The 17,337-nt window shown below is 36.1% G+C and overlaps 1 protein-coding gene across 2 annotated transcripts in view; it reads right to left on the bottom strand.

Annotated features, from left to right (window-relative positions):
- ANXA10 (annexin A10) overlaps window positions 1-17,337 on the bottom strand; it is a 78,229-nt gene that overhangs the window by 48,806 nt on the left and 12,086 nt on the right. For both annotated transcript variants that reach the window (XM_015451009.3, XM_065545674.1), the window contains exons 2-3: window positions 13,173-13,254; window positions 1,497-1,591 (exon numbers count right to left, since the gene is read on the bottom strand). In XM_015451009.3, coding sequence (XP_015306495.3) covers window positions 1,497-1,591; window positions 13,173-13,254 — 177 coding nt within the window. The remainder of the gene's footprint in view (window positions 1-1,496; window positions 1,592-13,172; window positions 13,255-17,337) is intronic.

The following is a 17,337-nucleotide window of genomic DNA, read 5'->3' as shown; positions in this document are numbered from 1 at the left end:
ACTTCATTTTAAAATTATTTTAATCTGCTTTAGCATAGTTTTGTAGAGCTTGATAAAGTAATGTTTTCAGGCTAAATTTAACCTGATATGTAAAAAGCAAAAAGGTATGTAAACTTTGGGTTAAAAGAAAAGTTATTTAAAAATGACATTTCTTGTCTGGGCATGGTGGCTCACGCCTGTAATCCCAACACTTTGGGAGCCCGAGATGGGCAGATCACCTGAGGTCAGGAGTTCGAGACCAGCCTGGCTAAATGGTAAAACCCCATTTCTACTAACAATACAAAACATTAGCTGGGCGTGGTGATCCACGCCTGTAATCCCAGATACTCAGGAGGCTGACGCAGGAGCATCGCTTGAACCCAGGAGGTGGAGGTTGCAGTGAGTCGAGATCATGCCATTGCACTACAGCTTGGGCAACAGGAGTGAAACTCCATCTCAAAAAAAAAAAAAAAAAAAAAGACATTTCTTACAGCACTATGCATATTAAAACAATGTTAGATTACCAATGATACAACTTTTATAGTTTTTATATTCTCTTTCAGAAGAAAGCTAGTACTGGTGTCAGTGGAACATAGGCTGAGGTAACAGTTTATGTGGAAAAGAAGGTATAACTGGTCTTCTACTTTGGCTTAATTCAACTAAGGTCACTACTGGTAGTAGCTTTTGGATTATTAAGTCAACCTAAAGCTGAGGGATATCTTTTATTTCATCTATTATAGTTGTGCAAAGACTGGGGTTTAGAGGTGGAGTAAATTTACATGGACTAACTCTATAGAGAAATTTTTAGGCGAGTGTTTCATGGATGAAGCTCAGCTGAAGAAGGAATTGTTGTTTCAGGCACTTTTGGCCTGAAGAGCTTTTGTTCTGAATTTGTGCTTTAAATGCACAACAAAAGCAAGGAATCTTTAATGGTACTTGCTTTGAAATTAGAGTGTGATTACTTTAAAACACTATGGATAGTTTTATTGCCTTAAACTATTGTTAAACTGCCATTCTTTTTTAATGGTCTCCATAGCTGCATGCTGGTGAAAGGAAAAGCTAGTAGAGAATTCACTTTGGTTGAGAGTTAGGTGAGGACTTGCAGGAACTGTAGGAAAAGCTGTTATATTTTGACCTGGTGATCATCAGTATTTTATATGCCTGCCCTAAAGCTCTACACAGGCGCATTTCCAGCACAACACTTTAAGCCTAATTGGACCCACTGGCAATGTCAGGTTATCAAAACTTTTCATTTGGGGACACTGAATGATTTTGGGGAAAGAACTTGTGGTCACTGATCAGTGTGATTGTGAACATATCTCACACGTATATTTGTTTCATAATATAGATTTTATTCCTCGAAACGTGCTAGAGGAATATGAACTGTTTCTGACATATAATGATGTCTGAGATATCAGCAATCTGTGAGATTGAAAAAAAATAATACCTATTATCCACAAGTGTGGTTAGTTCTCAGGCGATTGCCCTAGAAATAGGTCAAGATAAAGTGACCTTACCCGGCCGTACATGCTCTGGTATGCCTCTGCAATCATCAGCCTTTGTGCATTGCAGCGCTGAGTCAGAATGTTGATCAGCATGTCTTTGTCACAGTCTGGAAAAGAATAATATTTGAAGATTAGTAAAGTTGCTACTTTGTAGTTGGGAAGAATCCATTATCTAACGATCATAACCAGTGTGCAAACATTATCCCTGATGGTATTTTACAGCAGGGAACAATTTTAACTAAAATTGGAAATCATGTAATGATGCTTGATGAAGCCTGGATCCTTCCTATCTCCTAGTTTAGTGCTATTACTACAAACTAGGCATTGAAGGAACATTCCTCAAAATAATAAAAGCCATATATGACAAACTCACAACCAACATCATACTGAACAGGGAAAACTTTCCACCTGAGAACAGAAACAAGACAAGGATATTTCCTTATCCACTCCTATTCAACATAGTACTGGGAGTCCTAGCTGGAGCAATCAGGCAAGAGAAAAAAATAAAAAACACCCAAATTGGAAAAGAGGAAGCCAAACTATCTCAGTTTGCTGATGATATGATCTCACCATCTTATAGAAAACTAAAGACTCCTCCAAAAGACTCCCAGATTTGATAAATGACTTCAGTAAAGTTTCAGGATACAAAATCAACATATGAAAATCAGCACCATTTCTATACACCAACAACGATCTGAGAACCAAATCAAGAACTCAGTTCCATTTATAATAGCTACCAAAAATAAATAAAATATCTAGGAATACATTTAACCAAGGAAGTGAAAGAGCTCTATAAGGGTAACTACAAAACACTGTTGAAAGAAATCATAGATAGCACAAACAAATGGAAAATTATTTCCTGCTCATGAATTGGAAGAATAAATATCACTAAAATTATTATACTGTCCAAAGCAATTTACAGGTTCAGTGCAATCACTATCAGCTTATCATGTCATTTTTCATAGAATTATGACAAACAATTCTAAAGTTCATGTGGAGTCAAAAAAGAGCCTGAGGCCGGACGCGGTGGCTCAAGCCTGTAATCCCAGCACTTTGGGAGGCCGAGACGGGCAGATCACGAGGTCAGGAGATCGAGACCATCCTGGCTAAAACGGTGAAACCCCATCTCTACTAAAAATACAAAAAATTAGCTGGACGTGATGAAGGGCACCTGTAGTCCCAGCTACTCAGGAGGCTGAGGCAGGAGAATGGTGTGAACCCGGGAAGCGGAGCTTGCAGTGAGCCGAGATCACGCCACTGCACTCCAGCCTGGGCGACAGAGCGAGACTCCGTCTCAAAAAAAAAAAAAAAAAAAGAGCCTTAATAGCCAACACAATCTTACACAAAGAGAACAAAGCCAAAGTCATCACATTACCTAATTTCACACTATACTACAAGGCTACGGTAATCAAAACAAGCATGGTACTGCTATAAGAACCAGAGAAAACAAATAACTCCATTAAAAAGTGGGCAAAGGATATGAACAGACTTTTTTGTTTCCAAAAGAAGACATACAAGAAGCCAGCAAACATATAAAAAGTGCTCAACATCATGAATCAGCAGATAAATGCAAGTTAAAACCACAATGAGATACCATCTTACATCAGTCAGAATGACTATTATTAAAAAGTTAATGTCCGGGCACGATGGCTCATGCCCGTAATCCCAGCACTTTGGGAGGCTGAGGAGGGTGGATCATGAGGTCAGGAGATCGAGACCATCCTGGTTAACATGGTGAAACCCCGTCTCTACTAAAAATACAAAAAATTATCCGGGCGTGGTGGCAGACGCCTTTAGTCCCAGCCCGTCAGGAGGCTGAGGCAAGAGAATTGCTTGAACCTGGGAGGTGGAGGTTGCAGTGAGCCGAGATTACACTCCTGCACTCCAGCCTGGGCGACAGAGCGAGACTCTGTCTCAAAAATAAATAAATAAATAAATAAAATAAAATAAGGCAAAACAATAGATGTTAGAGAGGATGTGCAAAAAAAGGCATGCTGAAAGACTGTTGGTGGAAATGTAAATTAGTATGATCTTTATGGGAAACAGTATGGAGATTTCTCAAAGAACTAAAAATAGAACTACCATTTGACTCAGAAATTTCACTACTGTGTGTACATACTCAAAGGGAAAGTAATCATTATATACAAAGATATTTGCATTTATATGTTTATTGCATTAGCATTTATAATAGCCAAGATATGTAATCAACCTAAGTATCTATCAACAGATGATTGGATAAAGAAAATGTGGCATATACATACCATGGAATACTACTCAGCTATAGAAAAGAATGAAATCTTGTCTTTTGCAGCAACATAGATGGAATCAGAGGCCATTATCCTAAGTGAAATAACTCAGAAACTGTTAATTACCATATGTTCTCACTGATGGGTGGGAGCTAAACAAAAGCTACACATGGACATATTGAGTAGGATAAAAGATATTAGAGACTCCAAACAGTGAGAGGGTGGAAGATGGGCAAGGGTTAAAAAATTACCAGTTGGGTATGTTGTTCAGTATTCAGGTGATGGGTACACTAAAAGCACAGACTCCACCAGTATATAATGTATGCATGCAACAAATCTGCACTCGTACACCATAAATCTATAAAAAAATTTTGGAAGGAAAACTCCAGTCAAAAGCACAGGGGACTGAAGAAAATATAGTGTCTCTTCAATTAGCTCTTATTCCACCAAAAATGGCTTCCTTGACCTTTAAGCTGATTAGTGTTTAAATGGGAGCAACATCTGATATCTGGATTTATGTCCCCACCTGGCTGCCCTGCATAACTTTGGGACACTGCTCTCTGCATCCCAGCTGCTCCAGCTCCAGCCTTGGTTAAAAGGACCCGAGATACATCCCAGGCTGCTGCTCCAGAGGGTGCAAGCTGGAAACTGCCAAGGCTTCCATGTGGTGTTAAGTCTATGGGTGCACGGACAGCAAGAGCTGAGGTTTTGGAGCCTTTGCCTAGATTTCAAAGGATGTATGGAAACACATGGATGTCCAAGCAGAAGTCTGTTGCAGAAGCAGAGCCTTCATGGGGAACCTCTACTAAGGTAGTGTCGAGGGAAAATGTGGGGTTGGAGCCCCCACACTGGGGCACTGCCTAGTGGAGCTGTGAGGAGAGGGCTGCCATCCTTCAGACCCTAGAATGGTAGATGCACTGACATCTTGCACCATGCACCTGGAAAAGCACAGGGACTCAACACCAGCCCCTGAGAGTAGCCGTGGGAGCTGAGCTCTGCAGAGTCATGGGGGCAGAGCTTCCCAAGGCCTTGGTCCACCTTTTGCATCAGTGTGGCTTGGATATGAGACATGGAGTCAAAGGATATTATTTTGAAACTTTAAGATTCAATGACTGCCCTGCTAAGTTTCAGGCTTGCACAGGGCCTTTAGTTACTCTGTTTTGGCTGATTTTTTCCCTTTGGAAAGAGAGTATTTAGCCAATACCTGTACCCCAATTGTACATTGGAAGTAACTAACTTGTTTTTGATTTTACAGGCTCATAGGCAGAAAGGACTTGCCTTGTCTCAGATGAGACTTTGGACTGTGGACTTTTGAGTTAATGCTGAAATGAGTTAAGGCTTAGGAGACTGTTGAAAATGGGTAATTATATTTTGCAATGTGAGAAGAACGTGAGGTTTGTGGGGGGACAGGAGCAGAATGATATGGTTTGGATTCGTGTCTCTTTGCAAATCTCACGCAGGATTATAATCCCCAGGGTTGGAGGAGGGGTCTGGTGGGGGGGTGAATGGATCATGGGGGCAGATTTCCCTCTTGCTGCTCTTGTGATAGTGAGTGAGTTCTCATGAGATCTGGTTGTTTAAAAGTGTATGTCACACCTCCCCTTTCCTCTCTTCTTCCTTGTAGGAAGGCCACGTAGGATATACCTGCTTCCCCTTTGCCTTCTGCCATGATTGTAAGTTTCCTGAGGTCTCCCCAGCCATACTTCCTGTATGGTCTGCAAAGCCATGAACCAATTAAATGTCTTTTCTTTATAATTTACGCAGTCTCAGGTAAGTTCTCTATTGTAGTCTGAGAATTGACTAATATTGCATCTTTCTTGTTGAATAGAGAGATATGGCTTATAATGAACATATATTAAGGAGAGAGGATAATGGAGAAGGAAATCATGAAAGTACAAGGCATCTGTGTGCCTCTGAGGGATAGAGTGAACCTGTCATGCTTTTCATGGAACACCGGCCACCCTGTCTATCTCCTCCCTAATATAGACTGTTTCTGGTCTGTGTATCCTTCACTTCCTCATGTACCAACACACCAAGCTAATAGACCGATTTAGTGTACAACTAGTTTGGATAAATTTAGGTGTAATTGTAGTCATAGTAGAGTCAGCAATATGACATTTACCTTTCCCTCAGCTTGACTAAAATTTAGACAGGTTTCTTCCCAACTACAGGTTCCTAACCTCCCTTTTATTAGAGCATTTATTTTAGAAAACATGCAATTTTAAATTCTTTCTCTGCGTCTTAAGAGACGTAAATCTCCTCCCAGCCTCTTGCAGTTTGACAACCCAAAATTGTCTTTCTCAGGAATATGGGAGCCATCCTTTTTAAATGTAATCACTGGGAAGATAGAAACTGTGTTTCCTATTTCCCAGTGTCTGTGTGAGGACAGGAACCTGACTTTGTTAAGTGCCAATTAGCAACCACAGATAGTCTAATCACATGGACCAATGCCCTCCCTCCCCAACATCCTTCAGTTCTTTCCTACTATCTCACCATACTGCTTAAAAACTCTCTTGCCTTTGTTTCATAGGATTTGAGTTCACTCTCTCTCCCTTCTTGCAATGGTCTTGATCCCTACTGCAGAAACTTCCTTGCTGTTTAATTCCATCGGGTATAATTTTTCTTTGACAAGGGGAGATATATAATGGAGATGGGGAGAAAAATGAATTGAAAAGCTAGAATGTTAACCAAATCATCTTTTTTGAAATTAAGTCCATCCTGGATGGGCTTAGGATCACAGGAAGGCTATGAATAAGGTGCTGAAATATCCAGTGAATGAGAACAAGTGTTAAGAATTCACAAAGATGATTGTACCACTGAAAAGCAGGGGGAGCCTCAGGGTATTTTATGCACAGACAAATGGTCTGAAAGCTGTAACAGGGAGGGAGGAAGGCCTAGAACTGGCTTCAAAGATAGAAATTAATGGCTACTGAGAGAAAAGGCAGCCTCCACTGAAAAGGCATAGAGAAAGGTGATGTCTGCCTCAAGCCTGGTTAAGACTCTGAACTAAAAGGCAAAAAAAAAAAAAAAAAAAAAAATAGCTGTAGAGGAATCTGTTAATGGCATGATGGACATTCTAAAGTGGACATATATTTAATAATAAATAGAAGATTTTAAAATTACTTTCTATGTCTTATTCTTACTATTATCACATTTATGAAATTATTATAGTCTTGTTTTTTGTTCTTGTTCTGTTGAGATTATCCACAATCTAGCCCTCTGAATTTCTCTCTTTGTAAGTTTTCATGGCAATTCTTGTTTATTTATTCTTCCAGAGATATTTTATATGAATCTCAATAATTGTATTATAATTTTTAAATTAAAATAACTGTAAATTTAGGAATAAATTTTGTAAGTGTTGTCTTTCTGTCACTTACATGATATTTCTGCCAACTTATTATTTAAGGTTATTTCTTTTCTAAATGACTTAGTAAAGATTTGTGGAGCTTTTTGCTAATGACAAGAAGCTTTATCTTGCTAAAGTTATTTATATTTGCACTTCTATTGATATTCTCATTTATGTTATTTTTGTTTTATTTCCTAACACATAATTGCTTAATTGAAGAAGTGATACTGATTTTTGTGTTAACTTTGTATCCCGAAAAGTTATTGAACTCTCTTATAATATTAAAGTAACTTTTTATTAATCGTGAATTTCTAGATACATAATTTCTTCATATAATCAAAGTTTTGATTTCTTCTTTGTAATCATTGTATGTTTTTCTCTTTCTTCTACTGCTTTAGGTCAGGGATTTCTAAATAATTCATCTTTTGCTGATTTTTAATGGAAAATTTGGGCATAATGAACTATCACAATTTTATCAAATTTTATTTTGTACAATTGACTCTTGTTGTGTGGGGTATATATATTCTACAAATTTGTCATGAACACTGAATTAGTAAATACTGAACTATTGTTCCCAGGGAAAATGCAGGGTTAGGTTTCTGCAACCCTATGGTTACAATACTTTTGTCAACTGAAATGTCGTTTGCATTATGTTTGTTTGCAAACGTCCTTATGAAACAAGCATCTTGTTAGCATTGAAAACTACCCTTCCACATATCCTTCTCCTGTATGAACATTTAAGAGATATTTTTAAAGCTCTTCTATAGCCTTCTGATCTACAGACTTTTTCTAACCTGCCACCCGACACTACTTTCAAAAGAAAGCTGACCGCTTTTATAATTTTTAAAAATTATTAATTTTGTTATCAGTTAGCATCTCACAAACCCACAAATTCAGCTATTTTTTCATCTTTTCCATACTTCATAATGTAGAATAGATGTTACTTCAGCATTTTCCAAACAGCACCATGCATATATCAATACATTTTCTATTCTTTTTTATGGATGTACTATTTTATTAATTCATTAACATTAAACTCATGGCCAACAGTACTATAGCTAATTCTTGAACTTAGTTTATGTAACACACATTTTTTCTTGAATACTTCTTTTTGTGCATAGGAATACAGTAGGCAGTACTTTAACACTATGCTTAGGGCCATTTTAAACAGCACAATCACCAAGCAAAGCATACAAATGCAAAATTGTGTCACTACATAGACTGCATAAAGGATTTATTTACAGCATGAAAGCTGAAAGAAGACGGCAGAGGTCACCTTGTTTGATTTCAACTGAGAATATGCATTCTAGTGACTAAAATTTTTCACCTCTCTGCACTTGTCTGCAAATGACCATGAAATATCTGTGAATATTGATTTGGGGATTATAAAACAATTTTAGTGAGTAGATAAATTTGTAAATATAGCATTTGTGAATAATGAGAATTGACTGTATGGTCAAATAGGTAAAAGTGGTCTCCTAGGCAAGAAAATAATTATTACTAAAATTTAAAATTATTCCTTAATTTTTAATTTTTGTGGTTACATAATAGGTATATATATTTATGGAGTACACAAGATGTTTTGATACAGGCATGCAATATGAAATAAACACATCATGAAAAATGGGTTATCCATCCCCTTAAGCATTTATCCATTGAGTTGCAAACAATCCAATGACACAGTTTTAGATATTTTAAAATACATAGTTATTATTGACTATAGTCACCCTGTTGTGCTATCAAATAGTATGTTTTGTTCATTCTTTCCAACTATGTTTTGCACCCCTGAACCATCCCCAAGTCCCCAACAGCCCTCCACTACCCTTCACAGCCTCTGGTAATCATCCTTCTACCTTTCTATGTCCATGTGTTCAATTGTTTTGAATTTTAGATCTCATAAATGAGAACATGCAATGTTTATCTTCCTGTGCCTCGCTTATTTCACTTAACATATGATCTCCACTTGCATCTATGTTGTTGCAAACGACAGGATCTCATTCTTTTTTGTGGTTGAATTGTACTCTGTTGAGTATTCGTACTACATTTTCTTTATCCATTTATCTGTTGATGCACAGGTTGCTTCCAAGTCTGAGCTATTGTAAATAGTGCTGGAACAAGCACAGGAATGCAGATATGTCTTTGACATACTGATTTCCTTTCTTTTAGGTACATACCTAGCAGTGGATTTTCTGGATCACATGGTATAACTCACTTTTTAATTCTTTTTGAGGAACCTTTAAACTGTTCCACATAGTGGTGGTACTAATGTATATTCCCAGCAACAACGTACAAGGGTACTCTTTTCTCCGCATTCGTGCCAACATTTGTTGCTGCCTGTCTTTAGGATAAAACTCATTTTAACTGAGGTGAGGGAAACTATTTCTTGATAGCACTAAGTGATCTACAAGAAATCAACACTAAAGACACAGAGAGATTAAGAATAAAGAATGGAGAATTATATAACATGCTAATGCAATCAAAAGAAAGTTGGAGTAGCTATATTAATTTTAGACAAAGAATACTTCAAAGCAAAGAAAATTATCAGGAATAAAAGGGTTATTACAAAATGATAAAAGGGTCAGTTTTCCAAGAAGATATAACAAACTTTAATATGTATGTGCCAAACAACAGAGTGCCAAAAGAGATGAGGAAAAAAAATAATAGAATTGCAAAGAGAAATAGAAGAATCCACTGTTATACCTGAGCAATTTACCACCTCTAGAGTAATTTGTCAATTACTAATTAACATCTATAGAACGCTTATTACCACAAAAGCAGAATACACATTCTTCTCTAGTTACATGGAGTATTAACCAAAATAGACCACATTCTGGACCACAAAATACATCTTAACAATTTAAAATAATAAAAAACATACAAAATATGCTCTGAGGCCACAATAAAATTAAACTAGAAATCAGTAACAGAAAGAGGGCTGGAAAAATCCCCAAATACACATAGATTAAACAGCACACTTCTGAATACACGTGGGACAAAGAAGAAGTAACAAGAGAATTTTTAAAAATTTCAAACAAATTGAAAGTAAAAATATGACTCAAAATTTATGAGATACAGCAAAAGCAATGCTTAGAGAAAAATGTATAACATTGCATTTAGAGAAACAAAAAGAAATCTGAAATCAGGAATCTAAGCTTGCATCTTAGGAAACTGGGAAAAGAGGAGCAAATTAAACCTAATGTAAACAGAAGAAAAGAAAGATTACAGAAATAATCAATGAATTTGAAATTGGAAAATTGAGAGAAAACATCAATGGCACCAAAAGCTGGTATTTTGGGGGAAAACATCAATAAAATTTATAGGCCTTTAGCTAGGATAAGGAGAGAGAGAGAACGCAAGAGAGGAGAGAGAGAGAGAGACAGAGAGAAAAAAAAAAACCTTACTAATATCAGAAGTGAAACAGGAAGCGTTACTACCAATCTCAATGGACATTAAAATCATAATAAAATATTATTAACAACTCTAAGGCCACAAATTTGATAGTCTAGATGAAATGGATCAATTTCTTCAAAGACACAAGCTATCCAAACTCATAGACAATCTGAATGGGCCCATATCTATCAAAAACTTAAGTCAGTAATTTATAACCCACAAAATAGAAAGCACGAGGTCCATATGGCTTCACTTATGAATTCTACCGAACTTTTAAGAAAGAAATATCAATTTTCTACAATCTCTTTCAGAAATTAGATGCATAGAGAATGTTTCATAACTCATTCTACTAGGTCAGCATTATCTTAATACCAAAATCAGAGAAAGGCACAACAAGAAAAGAAAATTACTGACCAACATTTCTCATGAGCATAGATAGATGCAAAAATCCTCAAAAAGTTTGAAAATCAAATATAAGAATGCATACAAAGCATTATAATTCATGATTAAGTGGATTTATTCCAGATATGCAAGGCAGGTTCACCGTTTAAAAATCAGTTAATGTCATCCATTGCATCAACAGGAAAAAGGAGAAAAATCATGTGATTATATCAACGGATGAAGAAAACTCACTTGACAAAATCCAATACCTATTCAAGATAAGAAGTGTTAGCAAACTAAGAATAGAGGGGAACTTCCTTAACTTCATAATGAATATTTTCAAAACTCCTATAGCTAGCATTGTACTTAATGATCAGAAAGATCAGGAACAAGCTGAGAATGTCCACTCTGAATAGCACTGAGAGTTTCAAAAAAGATTAATTTTGACTTGTGTTCTCCTTCGTCAAGATTTAGGAATGTAGGTTAAAAATGATTTCGGTTGTCCAGGATCTCACAGGGCTGACCTAGCAATTACACATGTTAATAGATACAAAATAATAATAGTTGTAAGAATTCATGAGCTGGAAAGTATCTTCAAATGGTGAGAAATTGGAAAGTAGACTGCACTATTAGGGAATGTTAACTAAGAAGTGTTTCTTTTTGTAGATGACGAGTAAATTTTTATACAACTTAAAGCAATTTATATCAAAGCTTCTCATTTTCATTTGTTTCAGAATACATTTTTGCTTTCAGATTTTTCTAAATAAAACACAGTAACTTAGTAAAACATTAGTAATTGTCTTTTTCAATAACACTTCGCCGGAGTCATGGGGATGGATAGACCTTTAAAGCAATCTGAGCTGTGTTCATGCTCTGGCATGCTACAGTGGACACCGTGCAATAAAAGCCAAAACCTCTTAATGTACTTCAGACTAACACACTGACAAGCAGCAAATTATGATGGTCAAAAGGAATTGTTATTCTGACCCTAAAATTGCAATGACAGGAACATTGAAACTGGAGCAAAAAAAAAAAAAAAACAAAACAAAACACACAAACCAACTTTTTGGTGAACAGATTGTGTGATCCATAGTTTTAAAGCAAAAATTGCACTCCTCAATAAAAAGGTAATTCATAACTTTGTGTTAACTTGTCTTTTTATTTTTCTAGTGATGATTGATATTTTAAAAGGCATGAAAGCATTGCAAACTCCTAAAGTCAGCTTTAGCAAGCATATTTTAAGTCCTCTATTGTTTTCCTGTGGGATGCTGCTAGTGAATAAAACACACAGATGTACATTCATGCATACACACACACACACACACAGTCAAGCTCCTGTAAAGGCGACCTTGTCTTTAAAGTTAAGAGCTTGCTTTCTTAGGAAAGGTTTTGCATGCTTATGCAAAGATTTCTTTTATGTTGTCTATGTTTATCTTTGTGCTCATCAGGAGTCTTCTTAAAACAGGTTTTATTCTAGGAAACTATATGAAAGTTTAATACCTCCATATGATATCTTAAATATTCTATATTTATTTATATATATATATTTTATATATATGTAAGAGAATCCCAAAATTTTCCTCCCTTCTTCTCTCTCTGTATTCTTTTTTCTAAACTCTAGTCTCATTCGTTACTAATCACCTCTATGTCAAACTCCAAGCTCTGGGAGTTCACAGTCCAGTCAGCAGGTGAGACAAACACAAGCACAGTGCAAATGAGATTAGGGGAGTGAGAGGTAGGAAGCAAGGCGCCTGGGGGCTGGCATAGCTGGTTGAGCTTGCAGTGCCCAGAGAAGGATTCAAAGAGGAAGGCTTAGCTGAACAGATTCTTGAAGAAAGAGAATTTAGATGAAAAGTAGGCAAGAGAAGAAAATGGCGTTCCAGGTGAAGTGATTGGGCCAATTTACAAAGATGTGAAAAGCAGAGTCATTTGGGGGAATAGCAAAAAGTCTGATCTGACTGGAAGTGGAAATAGCAAATAGCAAATGAAGCAAGCTAGAAAACTAAAGCAAAGGTTAAAAAGAATGCTCTATCCTAGATTAAGGTGTTTCAGTTGAGATTTCATTTAGTAGTTAGTGATGAGGCACTTAGGGATTTAAGGCAAACATTTTAAGATTAGAGTAGCAATTTCTAAACGCAAATTTGTTCATCATTATTGTCTTTTTTATATTATTTTTCTTCTCATTCTACTTCTTTGCTCAGTTTTTGTCTAATCTGTATCTGTATTTTGCAAGACATTAGCTATTTTATACCCACAGTAGAGTTTTAAAACAAGGTGAAGCAAAAAATAATTACAATAAAAGATGGTAGAAATAATCAGACTTACAAAATCCTTGGAGTGCTCCTCCTAGCATTTGGGCATCCATTATGGGATTGAAATTGGGAGCTGGGAAGATGGTTCCTTGCACCTGGTGGGAAAATCAATGAGAAAGTGATTGTAATGATTCACATTAATGTTTCAACATTGTGGCTGGGCGCGATGACTCACACCTGTAATCCCTGCACTTTGGGAGGCAGAGGCAGGCGATCACCTGAGGTCAGGAGTTCAAGACCAACCTGGCCAACATGATGAAACCCAGTCTCTACTAAAAATACAACAAATTAACTGGGAGTGGTGGCGCCTGTAATCCCAGCTACTCAGGAGGCAAAAAAAAAAAAAAAAAAAAAAAAAAAAAAAAAATTCAACATTGTTTTCCAGACAAACGAAAATGAAAGTATATTCTGTATGTTTACATTACTACAAGACATACACACAAGGCCTGTTAAACAAATGCCTTACTTGTGTGTTAACTGCAGAGAGAAAATTTGGTTGAGTTCATTTTATCCGTTGGTCTCTACTACTATCCGCTGGCATCTATCATTCAAATAAGAGACCATGATACCAAAACCAATTGTAAAAAAATATAAGAATCAAATTAATAATATATATCTTCTTGACTAATAGTAAGGTTTTTTTAAGGAATGGAGCTTATTTTATAGAAACTGAAAAAGAGTACTGTATTGGTGGGATTAATTTCATTCATATGAATTAGAAATGGTACTTGCTACCACAGCGTTTTTCTATATAAGGGACCTTAAAATTATATTAGAAAAAAATAAAAATAATTGAATTTGGATTATGAGCTTCATAGAAATCCAGGTGATATAGATAAGGCAGAGATTATCTAGCCAAAGCTCATGACTGCAAAGGTAAACATAAAAACTTGTAAACATAAAAACTTGACAGACATTCTATTTAAATTCTCTCTCTTGACAATCATAAAATGGTAGAACATTTAAAGCAGGCTTGTGATCCACATGGTGCATTATTTTAGAATGAACCTGCCAGGACTAGCCACCATACAATCACACTCAGCACAATACAGCTGTCAATCAAAATTTATTAAGAAGGGCAGCTCTCCCTGTTTATTGTCAGTATGCCCAGACACTTGGGGAATTTATGCCTTCCCACAGCAAATGAGTCTTCCAGGCCCTGAGATGAACTCAGACATTCCTATTAATTAAGTTAATTAACTAATGAGAACAGGACTAGACCATAATTTCGAGCTAAATGAATATACATATACTGATACCAACGTATTTGTAAAAGGAATTTGAAGGACTAAGAACTCAAAACTAAGAATTGAATTCAGTTTGGATTCTACCTCACTGATATTAATAAATATGAAGTTGTCTATTTGAAGTAGACCAAAAAACATGATGATTGTGATATGTCTATATTTCCATTCTTAGAAGTACAAATTAGTGGAATTCTTATTCTGTGAATTATGCAGATTCTTTCAATCATTATACTTATCGTGTTTAATGTTTTGCATCAGGAAAACAAAACAGAAATACACATATCAGACAGACTCATAAGAATTACCCTGGAGAAGAAGATGTGGGGGAAAGAGCTGGTCCTAGATGAGAGGGTGTAAATTTCCCCCAACCACATGTATGAATGAATAAGTGATCTGGGAAGTCAGACTGCAGCCTTTCCACAGCTGATTGTATATGAGTTGCAAAAGATAGTTGGAGGTGGCAGCCACAAGGTTACTAAGTAAAAGAGTGATACAATTTGATTTGAGTTCCAGTGGTAACACTTTATAACAATGCAAAGAATGAAACAAAAAGAAGCAATACAAGTTGCAAGAGTGGCTAATTTAGAATTCCAGTTGAGCTATAATGTAAACCTGAACTGAGGCAAATAGCATGTTTTCAATAAATACAGATTTCTTGGTTAACTAACTGTAATTTAACCTACTAATTTTTTTTGAGACACATTTTTAACTTAACCTAATAATGGCAGTTTACTATGAAAAGTTACCTTGAACAGTCAGAGACTGTTTTAGGAGTTTTCCAGAATTTATACCTTTCGAACAATGCCCTTTTTATATGCATGATTTTTTTTTTTATTCTGGCCTTAGAGTAAATTGGAAATTTTGAAAAAATGTACATTTTTCAATGTGACAGTGAGAAATAATGTGTATCCGTATGCATTAAGATTTTTTCATTTCTTTGAAAATGGCCAGATTTAGAAATAGTATATATAACTTGTCTAAGGCAAAATAAATTGTAATCCCTGTCATCTCTATTTAAGTTTTACCACAAGGTAATCAAAATATAATATTTGCTTCTAGTTACATATGAATTTGGGTTTTGAAAAAGGAATAAAGAATGTGCTCCTTTTAGAAGACAGAATAAACAGCCACATAAACTTACTATACAGAAGAGTATGAGTAATTTGTATGTTTAAAATTTGGTTCTAGAAACTATCTTTCCACCTCCATGAATATATTAAATGACAGAAAAATTTCAAATTTATTAATTCCTGAGACTCAGTACAGACTGGAAAAAAAAAAAAAACACTTGTTTTGCACATGAAGTTGATAAAAATATTTTTACTATCTCATATCAATAGGTACATCAACATATGGATCATATTTCACTTATAGCCAATTAGGTGGCCAGGATTCATAAAACCACATCCCTCCAGCTCCAACATCCCTAGGCTTTCCACATTTGAATACTTTTTCTCATGTGGCTTTTGAGTCACATGCACCTTGACAATCTGAGTGCCTCAAGACTTTTTGAGTTTGAAATGTCAGCTAGGCAAAGTGACAGTGTGACTAACAAGACACATGCTAGAGTGTGGGTTTCAATGGATAATTCTGTGTGTTTGAAGTAGCTTAATTTTAGTGCAGTTGATACTAGATCTCTAGTTAATTAAAGACTTTAAGAGTCCTAAGAGGAAATTGTACAGGAATCTTAGGATTTCCTTTCATGGGGCATTTACCCTGAACATGGCATCGACTTAGCTTTGGAGCATTGCTCCTTGGGATTTTACTTTGGACAGAACTAAATGCTCTAAACTCTCCTAAAGGTCTTCAGCCATTTATCACCCTCTGCCTCATGTCTCCCAGGAGTTCTTCCAAAGTGGTTTCAATGGCTTTAAACACAGCCAACACTAAAGGGTGGATTACTGAACACATTGTTTCTCTTCCTTACCCTTCCACAGCTAATGAGCCCTTCAGTCTCATTCCCTCATTCCTAGCCTTACAATACTTTTCATGTAATTTGCCTTCTTTTAATTTCTGTTACTACTACTTAATACAGACCTTTGCCAATTTTTCTTTCATTTTTATTTCTTTCTTTTTATATCTGATAAGCTGCCAAGTAGATTCTATTTGTCTACCAAAATGATCCTTCTAAAAGATCAAATATTATTTGCCTTTCCATGCTTAAAATCTTTAATGCCCAAAACAATGCTTCTCAATATTTGTTTTGTACTCTGGCCCACGTGATACATGGTTTTCAGAAGAAAGAAACATCCTTGGGAGCATCTAGGCTTATGAACATGTCCCAGTACGCTATAGCTTTAAGTACATCCCATTCTTGCCCACTCGAGAAAGTATATTGCCATCCAACTGAGTGACAGTATCATATAAGCAATGTAGGAATTACATAGGATAGAAAAAGTCAAACTTTGGTTCTTCAGAGTTAAACATTTTCAATGCATATGCCATAACATATTCCTGTGACTCAGAATAGATGACTCATGGGATTCACTTCAAATATTTTAACAGAGTATACAACATTCTTCATGACCTGATTCTTTACTCCCTGGATAGTTTCATATTTTATTTTCTCTCTCCTGAGCCCCTCTGTTCCCACACCGTGACTCACAGTCACACACTCCAGCTAAAAGGAACTTCTGTGTCATTGTTCATTGTGTTCCATCCGTGTGAATATTTCCTCCCCAACTCCCATCTCTTGATTTCACCTTATGATCATGGCGAACATCTATACAAGATGTTATCTTTCAAGCTTTGGATCCAGAGTCATCTTGTACATGGAGCCATTCATGATGCCTGTAGTAGGACTGTCCACTCCCATCCTGGTGCCCTCTCTTTTATCCTGGGCATGGAACTGTAGCACGCGCTACTAGAGCATCAATTGCACTTCAGCAGAAATTTTCCATTTCTAATTCTACTGGCTTTCTGAGAATAACG

This window comes from Macaca fascicularis, chromosome 5, assembly GCF_037993035.2.
Source record: "Macaca fascicularis isolate 582-1 chromosome 5, T2T-MFA8v1.1".
Lineage (NCBI taxonomy): Eukaryota > Metazoa > Chordata > Mammalia > Primates > Cercopithecidae > Macaca > Macaca fascicularis.
The sequence above is the reverse complement of the archived record's forward strand: the minus strand, read 5'-3'. Positions and strand labels throughout refer to the sequence as shown.